Source organism: Phaseolus vulgaris, chromosome 3 (assembly GCF_000499845.2).
Source record: "Phaseolus vulgaris cultivar G19833 chromosome 3, P. vulgaris v2.0, whole genome shotgun sequence".
Taxonomy (NCBI): Eukaryota; Viridiplantae; Streptophyta; class Magnoliopsida; order Fabales; family Fabaceae; genus Phaseolus; species Phaseolus vulgaris.
Genome location: NC_023757.2, coordinates 41,311,313 through 41,324,034, shown reverse-complemented (window position 1 = coordinate 41,324,034; position 12,722 = coordinate 41,311,313). Strand labels below are relative to the sequence as shown.

General features: G+C 30.0%; 1 protein-coding gene across 1 annotated transcript; it reads left to right on the top strand.

Annotated features, from left to right (window-relative positions):
* The first annotated feature begins 8,511 nt into the window (after window positions 1-8,511).
* LOC137807762 (GDSL esterase/lipase At1g74460-like) lies at window positions 8,512-10,722 on the top strand. The gene is made up of 5 exons (XM_068608547.1): window positions 8,512-8,805; window positions 9,185-9,315; window positions 9,394-9,633; window positions 9,733-9,982; window positions 10,255-10,722. Exons 1-5 carry the CDS (start codon window positions 8,568-8,570, stop codon window positions 10,500-10,502), a joined length of 1,107 nt encoding a protein of 368 aa, XP_068464648.1. The 5' UTR covers window positions 8,512-8,567; the 3' UTR covers window positions 10,503-10,722.
* Window positions 10,723-12,722: the final 2,000 nt, after the last annotated feature.

Sequence of the window (12,722 nt, the reverse complement as noted above, 5' to 3'; positions counted from 1 at the left end):
GAAATGGAAGCAGGATACCGCAAAATATAAAAGGAACTTTTTGGCGCTTCTTCTCTCCTACCTTTTTCCCATACCCTTGTGTGCCTGTTCGCCTAAAAACAATACCCTAAGTTGGGTAAGGGTTCGTTTTTCTTCTTTTTGTCATTTTCATTTTCTACTTATAACTCACTCGGTGAGTAATTATAACTCACCTAATTTTGGTTGTCTTGCTTCACTTTTTTAATTTTCTAGTACTAATTTTTTATATTTAATTTAATACTTTTTTATGCATTATAAAAATTGTTAGTATAAAGTTAATATTTGATAATTCTCATCCATTTGAAACTTTGTTTTATATTTTAACTATTTTCAGGATAACAATTAAGGATGATTTGTTGATTAAATTTTGTAAGAAGGATAATCATAAATATTTGGAGTATTCAGATTACTTTGGTCAATAATAAAAATGATTTTCATGAATATAAAGATAGTTTTATTTTTATTTATTTCTTCATCCATTTGGTTATGTCATTATAATGGATATATTAACTTATACTTGGTATTGTTAGAGTATGTTGTGAGCCATAAGAGAGAGAAAACAACATAATATTATTGATGTGTGTAAACCCACTATGTGGAGAGCAGTTATAAGCAAAATATATATAGGACTCATGGAGTGGGTTAGAACGGTATCTTTAACACCCCTTAAACTCATGGTAGTTTGATAGTCACTACGAGTTTAGTTCTGAGCAAGAGGAAACTTGAGTCAGATATAGATTTAGTGAGAGGGTTTGCCACTTCATAGCGAGCAGGGATATGAAGCAGCTTTACATGTTGTTGTTGAATGTGATCTCTAACAAACATGCACCATTGGAAGCCATGACAGAGAAGGGCCCCATATATCAGTGTAAATCAATTTAAGAGGTTTACTGTAAGTATGAAAAGAAAGATAAAAAGGTAACTGATGGCATTTTCCACGAACATTATCACAAACATGTATATTACAGTGTGACAAAATTTATTTAAGAAGTTTAAAACTACAGTGGCCAAAGCATTCATTCTAAGTGTTTAAAGTGATTTTATCAGTAGTGAAAGATATAATATTTATAGAGCAACCAGAAATAGATTTTAAGGCATGAAAGATATGTAAGTCGTCTTTAAGAATGTTTTGTATAAGAACTCTTTTCGTAACCTAAAGAACAACATAGCATGTGTTAGAATGAAATTAAAAAAGAACATTGTTATCACGACAGAATTTGGAAACGCTTATAAGATTCTTAGTAATCTCAGGGACATGAAGAAGATCTTTTAAAACAAGAGTGTTATTGGAAATAGAAGAACAAAGATTAGCATAATCGATATGAGAGATATGCAAACCTTTTCAATTACCCATTTTTACTATGTTAGTGCCATCATAGGAATTCTTGTTAGTGTAAGTAGAGGAGTTATTCGTGATGTGGTGTGTTGTGCCACTGTCTGGGTACCACATAGGATCTTCAAGAGAAGAAGGAACTAACAGAGAAGAATCATGGGACTCGTTGTCTTGTAGAGACATATGAGTGAAATTTGCGTGAGCCCTATTTGAAGAGTGTTGATCATATCATTACCAGAAGAATGCCCAGGTTTCTTGCGAATTTGACAAGTAGGCCGAGAAGTAGTGGAAGAAGAATTCCAAGAGCCATTGTGTTGAGGTCTGAAGTTGAAAGAACGAGGCCCATGAAAAGAATTTGAACAAGAGTAGCCATGATTACAACGAAAATTGTTAAACTTGTTCTTTGATTCCATGAGGCATTGGATTCCACGAAAATTGTTCTTTCATTTCTGGATTGCATTGGATTCCATGAGGCAGCAGCAGCCGCTGGAGAGGTGAGAGGATCAAGAAGGCGATGTTTATCGAGATGTTCTACTTGCGCTAACAGAAGAGCTTCTATTTCATTTATGGTATATGGTTTTGACCTTGACATGATGGTGGCCCTAAAAGGATCATAGTCCTCTAATAGACTATCAAGAATGGCCTCCACTTGATCTTTCAATCGTGACTGGAGCACTTATGGCCTCTAGGGAATCAGCAATTTTTTTTATTGTCTAAAAGATAGGCACCTATAGTTAGATCATTCTTAGAGGTCTTGAGGTGCAGTTTGTATTTTTTTATCTATGCATGAGTGTTTGATGCAAAACACATATGTAAAGTGGAGTGGACCAGATTTGAGATGAAGATTGAAGACATATCATTTTGGTAAGAAATGGAAGTCATAGAGGCAAACATCCAGACAATGATGAGGTTGTCTTGCTGCTTGCAGAAGGAGTAAGTAGGATTGGAGCAAGTAGAAGGACCATCAGCAGTAAAAAGAAGGCGTGAGGGTATCAGAGTTGTCAAGATATTTGGTTAATAGAAGACCATCAACAGTTGCAAGAACCTATTGTTTCCATAGTAGGAAGTTATCATAAAAAACTTTGAGAGAAGTAGGCGTTGTGAAATTATGCAAGGTTGGAACGAAAGACCTCATGAATGCAGGGGACATGCCCTTAGTAAAGATGGAAGAAGACACGAGAAAAAGACAGCAGAAAAAAAAAATCTCTTGATACCTACCATGTTAGAGTATGTAGTGAACCATAAGAGAAAAAAAACGATAGAATATTATTGAAAACCCACTATGTGCATAGAAAAATTACAAGAAAAATATATATAAGACCTATACATCGGGTTACAAGAGTATCCTAACAGGTATATAGTTATATCCCATGTAAACTATTTTCTTTTTCTATTGACCTATAGGGAGAAAAAGTTTCTTAAGTGAAAAACTTTAACACAGATAAAATATAAAGTTGCTTAAGTGAAGAACTTTAACACACATAAAAAAAATGGATTGCGTGACAGATAAAAGTTCAAGAAACAAAAATTACTTGACATGAAAATTATATTTTTTTTACACAATTTGATGTTATTAATAGATAAGAATTTAATTTCCATGTGAGATATCCACAAAAATTTCGTTAATTCTTTTATGTTTATCATATTTTTCATCAATGTGTTTTAATATATAATTTTTTTTAAAAGATGTCATTGGTAACAATGGCGATTTCAGGGATGATGTAGAGATGTCATGATCAACCAAATTCGTTGAATTCCTTTAAACTTTTGTATATAAAATGTTTTTTTGTTTATTGGAAGAAAAAATAAATAGATAGTAAGCAAAAAGTTGTTTTTGCCTTAAAAGAGAACTGAGTAAATTGTCAAGAGTTTAAATATTTTACATTATTTGTTATGAATATCTATTGTGTTTATTACATCAAATTTGTCTCTTATTTACAAATATTTTCTGCAAAATTATATCTGTGTGTAACTTTATGTTATTCACAAATTATATTCGTTGATAAGGTTATATGTAGTATATGGAACATATCTTCTTTGCTTGTTTAATAATGTCCATTTGTGATTAATTTAGTTTTTAGATTCTTTTCTAAAATTGGTTAAGTTAGATTAGACACAAGAATTAACTTTCACTAAAAATTATAAACTTGTTACTAATATCCAAGGTATTGATGTTAATCACAAAAGTAATCGTATAGTCTAAATTAACTCCATACAACATAATTTTACACAATGTAAGTTTTTATGTAGTCTGATCCAGTGCAAAATAGGAATACAGAGTGCAATTTAACTTTATTTTAATTGGTTTTCTATATTAATTACCGTTCCATTAAATCCTAATTTTTTCCATAGGGTCACTATCCTAAATAAACATATCTAATGATACTAACTTGTTATTTGTCACATAACACAGTAAAAACTTAAGGGTATAATGATCATATAAATTACCTACATTACAAGAAGATCATAAATTAAAAATCAATTTTAAAGACAAAAAATAAAATAATTAATTGTTATAATGTTTAAATTAGATATTAATTTTTATTTTTTTTTAAATTAGTTTATATTATTCTTAAATAGTTTTTAAATTGGTATCTAATTAGCTATCAAGATTTTAACTACCAATTATTTAGATTTTAAATTTGATAGCAAAAAGATAGTTAATTAGATACCAATTTAGAAACATTTAACAATAATAGAAATTAATTTAGAAATTAAAATTTTTTGTAATCTCTAAAATATCTTTAATTTAGTCAATATAGTAACTAATTATTTTTTGTCTCGATTTTTATTTAATGATTTTCTTGTAGTGATATTTAAAATAATATAAAAATGTTAAAAATTATAAGGTAAGACTGACTATATTTTAATGTTTAAGCTTTTGCATTACCCTAATATTATTATCTCTTACATTCATATTTTTTTAAATAAAATAGATATGTTAATTACTTTTTGGTGATATGTACTAATATTAACTTTATTTCTTATATAAAATATTATTTTATGCGAAATAATGATAAAAAAATTAAAATATAAAGCAAACTATCGTCATATCCTTATTTTATATTTAAACCAAAAAAAAAAACATCAACACGTTCTAAATATATGACAATTATTGCAAATGCACCTTTTTTTCTAGTTTCATCTCTTATCTATATACTCATATATGTAAGCTAAATTATTTAAAATTTAAAACATATATTTTTCATGCTATTTTAAATTATTACTTTGTTTTTCAACTATATCCATATATAAGTAACGAAGATCGAATGTTACAAAATTATAAAAACAAATCAACTGCAAACACGTAGAATAATGGTAAAACTATACATGAACAAAAAGTGTGATGCATTGATTTGGAAAGTCGTGATGATGGTAGTGAAAGTTGTTATGTGCTTATTACAATTTTGGGATGAGAGGTAATGATTCACGCATATGTGCATAACTATGTAATATACCAATATGCCTTTTTGTTTCTTTGTACTTTTTGGGTCATATACTTATTTTAATGTCCTATTAATAATCTTTTATTTTTTTGTTAAAAAATAGGAAAATTATATAATTTAAGGCAAGTTTAATGATTCTAAATTTTTTTAAATTATGAAAAATGAATTATGTGATCATTAATTTACTATTTTTTTTTTCATTTCACCCTTTGCGTTATTATATTAGAAAACCTATATCTTTTTAATGTATGTATCCTTTTTATAAGATTAAAATAAATTTAAATTTATCAAAACTTAGTTTATTTTGTGGTTGTTCATTAATAAGCTATATCAATTTAGCTTGTGTCTTGATATAGAGTTTGTTTTCTAATTTTTTTAATGGATATATAATAAGTAAATATGATTTAGTACAAGTTTTCTTATAATTATTTTAGCAATGAAAGAGTGAGAAAGTATTTTTCATTTGATTCTAGACAAGAGTATGAACAACTTTAACCTAAAACATTTCTAATTGGTTGGTCAAGAATAAGTATATTATGTAAGGTGTGTAAAAAATAGATACTCTTATTAGTATTTGCTTTTATATATAATAAAAAAAACTTAACACATGAACCTCCTCTTTGCCATTAAAGATGGAATGAGCCATTTGTGATACGCTTGGGTCCGGGCCATGATTCAACAGATTCTAACTTTGTAATGTTTCCATGTGAGAAGGTTTTGACATCTTTATCATTTTGAGAAGGTTGTATGGATAACTTTTTGTATCTGGTAGTTGTGCAATATGAAAAAAGATTTGGAAAGATTATACAATTCAGTAATGATGATTCACTTTCACGTCAAAGGTGACGCGGAGACGGCTACAAGTGTTAGTAAGATTTCCTACAAACGTTACTAAAATAATAAAATATTTATAAAATTTAAATTAATTCAATTCTATAAAACTAATTTAATAAAATCAAGTATATATATATATATTATAATTTAGTTATATTTTAATTGATGTTAAATTTTTTTAAAAATGACTTGAAAGGTATATCTGAACTTTGGAGATTTGAAATTATCTTCTTTATATTTAAAAATATGATGATTGAAATTATGATTAACACACTATGCATTAGAGATTTTAGACAAATAGAACTAAAATATCGTTTACTAATGATAATTTAGTATAATAGTGTTGATACTAGTTAGATGGTCTAATGTGTTTTATTGTAACTTGTTGGAGATTTACTAAAAATAAAATATTTTATAATGTATAAGTTGATACAAATTTCATGAGTAGGTTGAATTAAACTTAAACTTATTTTTTATATAACTACCTTAACATTTTTTTAATGATTTTGTGTTATTTTGGTTCTTTAAGTTTTATCTATAGAGACCATGTATAGATGATACACTATATTTTATGAGATTTTTTTTTTCCGAAAAGATGTTAAGTTTGGGAAGGGAATAACCAAGAAGATAGAACTAAGGTGTTTACAAAATCCTTGTCAAAATAGAAATAATGTATTAATGTCAAGACTAGTTAAATTATCTAAAACATCTTGTAACTCTAATGAAAATTCAAGTTATAAATTATCAAGTTTCTTTAAATAATCTCTAAATACAAATTATAATAATAGAGAAAAATACTAAAAACACTACTATAATCTCTAAATAAAATTAGATATACAAAATATTTTTGTTATATTTCTAAAGTTATGTAAAAATTATTTTTAAATTCATTAAAATATTATTTTAACCCCTAGCCCAAACAATTTAAAAAAAATTAAAACCTAAAAATTAAATTTCGGTCTTTTAATTTATAAAATTATGTTTTAGGATATACTTAGATAAGCTATTCCATAAGTATTTTTAGGAGGAAAATTTGAAATTAACTCTCTGTAAGTAAGATTAACTTATACATAAATTATTTTTTAAAAGTTATTTTATATAATTTTTTATATTTTTATTTTTAATTTGTGTTTAAAAAAAATAAAAAATTCTTCTTATGTCTTTCTTCAAAAATTGCTTACCAAGAAACTTGTCCAAATATACTCTTATCCTACTTTTTATTATTAAAGCTCTTATCCACTGGTTCCAAAAGGGATTATGTTATTCAGACATATTACACAAAGGTTGAACAACTTTGGAAAAACACAATTCATTGTATACCATACAGAATCACAAATTAGTTCATGCCTAACAATTGGGTTGTTATTTTCATACAAATTTACCAAAAATTTCTTCACAATTTGAAGTGATGAACCGATTCACATTATAGAGACCGTTTGAAAATTGTCAAAATTCATCAATAAGTTTTAAAACAAAATGGAAGGGATGTATAAAAAAAATAAGTATAAAGTTTGACCTCCTGTGTAATAAAATATTAAGGATTGGAGATGATGCAGATAAAAGAAGCAAAGATAAAATTATTATTCTTCTTTTTCAGAAAATATGTGTTAACTTCGTTAAAGTATTTGATTATTTCCATGAATTACCTTGTTATGTTATTTAATACTTTCTTAACAAAAGTGAAGCAGTATATAAAATTGAGATAAAATTACTAATAATATTATAATTTATATATTAGGATTTATTATAAATTTAAAATAACATAAAAACGCGTACATGTGTTTAGAGGACTTTCACCGAGATAACTTCAAGTACTTTTCTAAGTCTTTCTTTTTTCTATGACACTAAGTAGGTTACTTGTAATTTCCTTCCTTTCTTTCTTTATGACTTTTCGGTTTATCGGAAAGATGAGATGTATCTGCAAGGTTCTCCAATTTTATCGAGCTACCTTTTTATACTACTAAATATTGAACTTCATCAATTTTACTGAAATTTTGTTATTTATAATTTTATTTACTATGTTCAAACCTTATTATGAATCATATAATTCAAATTTGATTTTGAACTTTAGTTTGGATTTAGTAGGATTCACATTGGATCTTGTCAAATTAATTTTATTTTTGGATTTAGGGTTTTAGATTTAAGTTATTCTGATTAGACTTATCTAGAGTCTTCTAGTTGTTATGTCGAATGGTATAGTAAATATCAACGTTCTTGAGGGTCTTTCAATCTCTTAACATCTTGATTATTTAGTAAATATCACTTTGAATAGTATTGGTTGAACAATTCAATATTTATTTATATATATATATTATTTTATTTATTATTATTATTATTAATTTTTTTTTTAAGTTCACATAGTGCGTGTACTTGTAGCGTACATGTACATAAGTGAATTGCGAATTATGTGACTATGTTAGGTGAAACATTCAATATTTTCCTTTTACGTTGTTGAGTTACACATTGGTGTAGGAATTAGCATTCCTGCTTGTGTTTTGGGACAACATTTGTTTTCCGGTTTGGTGAACTTACCATTGCAAATTACAATTCACTCCAAGGACATCAACCGTGTTTGTTGAGAATTCAATTTGAAATCTCACCCCATATTCCCTCATTCTTAATTCCTGTTTCTTGAAAAGGGATTTCAAGTTGCAACATAAACAAACTCTTGACTTAGCCATTCATTTCTGATATTACTCTAAAATTATATGGGTAGTTGTAGTTGCTTTGAATGAATAAAATAGTTGGTGTATCAAACAATCTACTTCTGGCTTTTGCATGTCCATGACATTTTCTCTATGTTGCTGCCAAACTCTAGAACAATCTTGTTTTCCAAATTAAAATTTCAAAATTCGTAGCAGGTAGCTTGTATAAAAAACCAACCAAATGCTTAATGGCCATAGAAAGCATAAAGAGGAATAGCTTGCTAGAAAAACATGAACTTCAATCTTGCATTAGTTACTGTGGTAATCACCATTTTGGGAATTGGTCTTGATGGATGCCATAGCAAGGTTGTTCAGTTCATTTTCGGAGACTCACTCTCTGATGTTGGTAATAACATGCATCTCTCTAGAAGCCTTGCTCAAGCAAGCTTGCCTTGGTATGGCATAGACATGGGAAATGGGTTACCTAATGGAAGGTTCACTAATGGTCGCACAGTAGCTGACATAATAGGTAACCCTTTTACTTTTATCTTGCACGCACTTTGCAATCAGTCGACGTAATAGAACCTAACCCAATTGATATCAGCATTTGGGTTGTTGAATTCTCAGAAAGCCTCTATTTGGCAAGATTCTTAATATTTTGCCAAAAGTGAAAGGTAGCTTCATTAAATTTTCTGCATGTGTATTTCAAACCTTACTACCAAATGAATAGATTTCAAATCCACATCAATGCAGCAAAGATTTAACTTTGAATTTCTAACTTCAAAGGTTATTCTTATGGTGTTAAATATGTAAAGAAATGTGAGTTAGAGTTTGTCATATTATTTAGAAATGGTAGCTCTTGTCTATTGTTTCTGGCTGCATACTAATACTATTTTTATACTTTTCAGGTGACCGTACTGGCCTCCCTAGGCCTCCTGCATTCCTGGACCCATCTGTGAATGAAGAAGTTATACTAGAAAATGGTGTGAACTATGCTTCTGGTGGTGGTGGCATCTTGAATGAAACCGGTGCCTATTTTGTGAGTGTCATATTCATACACTACGTATCTTATAGTCTTTATGCAAGCATAATTGAATGAAAATTGTGCTTCTTGCAGATCCAAAAGTTTTCCCTGGACAAACAAATTGAGCTATTTCAGGGGACACAAGAGTTAATTAGAGGTAAAATTGGAAAAAGGGCTTCTGACAAGTTTTTCAACGAAGGTCGTTATGTTGTTGCTTTAGGGAGCAACGACTTCATCAACAACTACTTGATGCCAGTTTACAGAGATTCATGGACATACAATGATGACACATTCATGGACTACTTAATAGGAACACTGGAAAGACAACTAAAGGTTTACTTATTTTTTTTCCTAACAACTTTTTTTTCTTTTTCTTGTTCTTTTTGCATCTAATAATCAAAATCTTTTCAATTATGGTATCTTTGTGTTTAGTTACTTCATAGTTTAGGAGCAAGACAGCTGGTGGTTTTCGGGTTGGGTCCAATGGGCTGCATTCCCCTTCAAAGGGTGCTCAGTACAACTGGGAATTGTCGAGAAAAGGCGAACAAGCTGGCTCTTACCTTCAACAAAGCTGTAAGCGAGTTAGTAGATGACTTTGGGAAGCATTTTCCTGATTCAACCTATAGATTTGGAGATGCATATGATGTTGTCTATGATGTGATAAGCAATCCAAATAAGTATGGTAAGTAAAATATGTTACTCCATTGCCCATTATCTAAAAGAACCTAATACATGCTGTGTATGTGAAACACTTTAAAAGAATGAAAAGTAAAGCACAGAGCATAAATCATTGGGATTTCTATTATGCTTAGGAACATCTAAAGGTTTTACAATGCTACTATTTGCTGAAGAATTGCCAACATATCACACATGATCAGATAATTAAAAATTGGGCTTTAGCTTGTGTGCTGACTGCTAAGAGTTATTTACATCATAGCTACGTTTGCTTTGTAGGATTTCAAAACTCAGACTCACCATGCTGTTCCTTTTGGAATATTCGACCCGCCCTTACATGTGTACCTGCATCAAGTCTGTGCAAAGATAGAAGCAAATATGTCTTTTGGGATGAGTACCACCCCACAGACAATGCTAATGAGCTGATTGCAAATGAACTCATCAAGAAATTTGGACTTCTAAATTCTGATCAAGGGGGTGCACCTGCACCAGCTCCTGCTGTTGCTCCATCTCCAGAAGACCAATGATTCAAGATTTTATTGTTTAATGCTTCAATACCAGTGTCCCAGTCAGTTATACATAGTAGTGTGTCTTAATAATCACACATAATTTCTTGTTAGAAAATAAGATCTAAACTTCGGATTTTTCCTTTCATTTTGTATCACACATGTAACCCACCAGTTAAGTGTGTAATTCTGTATTCTCTTCTTTAAGTTGTGCCATATAGTATCTTGTTCAGGTTCAAAATTCGGTTTAGCTGAACTGGATCATTTGCAGCCATTTAATTTTTTTACTGTCACAAAAAGGTTTCTTATCTTTTAACCTCAAGAACCAATTGGTCGCAGACCGGGTCAACTCTATCCGAAACATAATCAAAGAATGTTCAGCAGCTCACTGCAATTGCTACATTTCAGTATGAGAGCAATTGCATGGTGCTGGTAGACACATACTATCACGTATAGAGAGATAAAGTACAATATATTGAGGCAGTTGAAGACTGAAATAATTTTGTCACGAACCTGACATCAAGAGGGTTCTCAGATAATTCTCAACGTGTCTTCACTGAAAAGCATTAGCGCTAAGGTGTACATTACGAGTGAAAACTTACTAACACCTTCTGGTATATTAATCTCTTTGACTCTACAAGAGTTGACATTACTCAAAAGTTAAGTACTAATCATGATTAGCTAATTGCATCCGCCAAATTAAGCTTTATCTTGCAAAGGATTGCGTCTCTCTATGACTTCATTTACCTTTTATTCAGATTGTTAATGCTACCAATTGAAAAAGGGCCAAAGAAAAATAAAGGCTGAAAGAGTTGAGCTAAACATTATTAGAGCAAACCTAGAATCACAAGTTTAAATTAGTGAAAAAAATTCTGATTGTCAAAGATTATTAGATAAGAAATGGTGAAGGTCACCAAAATCTTACTAATATTGTTTTGGAAAACTCTGACACCGAGTTGGTCAGTAATAAGAAAACTATGACTGTTAAATTGTTGCCTCTATGTCATTAGTTTAGTATCTTTGGGTGCATCTCTGACGTTTATGCAGACGATAGAATTCATATATTAACTCAGGTTAACCAAAGAGATAATTTTTCATTGCCTCCTATTCCATTTCTCGTTCCTCAAATGGCACGGCACACAACTGAACAACGTCATCAAACTCCTAGTTTTGAAAGCATGCAAATTAAGAGCACCACTTTAGAGGACAGAGGATTCTGTAGATTTGGAGACTTTTAGTGTGGAAAATAATCTTCTAGCTTTTCCTTTAGATTACCTATCTGGATTATAAAAAATACAGCACTCAGTTTATTATTTTAGAAATCAAGACACACCATTAACGTGCACCTGTTTCACATATTAATGTCTGTGATATTTTATTGCAGAGATTATGTATCTGCATTAGAATATGGTCCGTGTGAGACGTCCTGTTACACCTGATATTAATTACTTTATGCACATCAAGTATATTAAAATCAAATCTCCATACTTACGTGCAATAGATACCAGCCTCTGATCTAATGTGCTTCTACTTAATTCCACTAACTTCATAGGTCACAATTATATTGGCACTTTTATAAGATATGTTCGAGAAGAGGCGTATATGGGAGTGGTAGACAAAACTATGTCCCCATCAACATTATGCATCGCTTTCTACGCTGTTCAAGTGTACTTAGTGGCCAACTAACATCATTACTTAAATTAAATAAACATTTTGGATTAGTTCCGATTTCACTTTCCAAGAACATGGTTATGCAATCCCTATCAACTTGCTCTCGGTGGACAAATGGTTCTTCACTTTTAAATCTCCATATTTCTATTGTGGACAAAAGAAGGGCCAAAAAGAATCTGTTTAATGCTTAATGCATCACTAACTCGTGAGCAACTATTCACATAAACTATTGTTTATTTCACGACTTAATATTGGGGTGGAGGGTTTCTAGCACCATGAACGATCCGTTGCTATGCTTCCAAGACTTACTTTAATTACATGCATGTAGAGTGGGATTACCAAAATAAGAAAATAAAATCTATGTACGTTTTCTTTCTGCATAGATTTATTAGTGGGTTGGTTTTTGTTTCCACTCGAATTCTTTGAGTGAGAATCCTTTAGAATACTTGCCATTATTTTGAAGATAAAACCTTTTGTAATTGTAATGCACAAATGAGCTCTAATGCTATTATTAGTTGAATAACATGAGTGTGAGTTTAACAGACACGTAAGTATGAATGTTTATTTCTC

Bases quoted from the DNA above. Each gene is read 5' to 3' on its own strand.
- LOC137807762 (XM_068608547.1), top strand. From the start codon at position 8,568: ATGAACTTCAATCTTGCATTAGTTACTGTGGTAATCACCATTTTGGGA. The intron at 8,806-9,184 runs GTAACCCTTTTA...TATACTTTTCAG, and splicing joins CACAGTAGCTGACATAATAG to GTGACCGTACTGGCCTCCCT. The intron at 9,983-10,254 runs GTAAGTAAAATA...TTTGCTTTGTAG, and splicing joins AAGCAATCCAAATAAGTATG to GATTTCAAAACTCAGACTCA.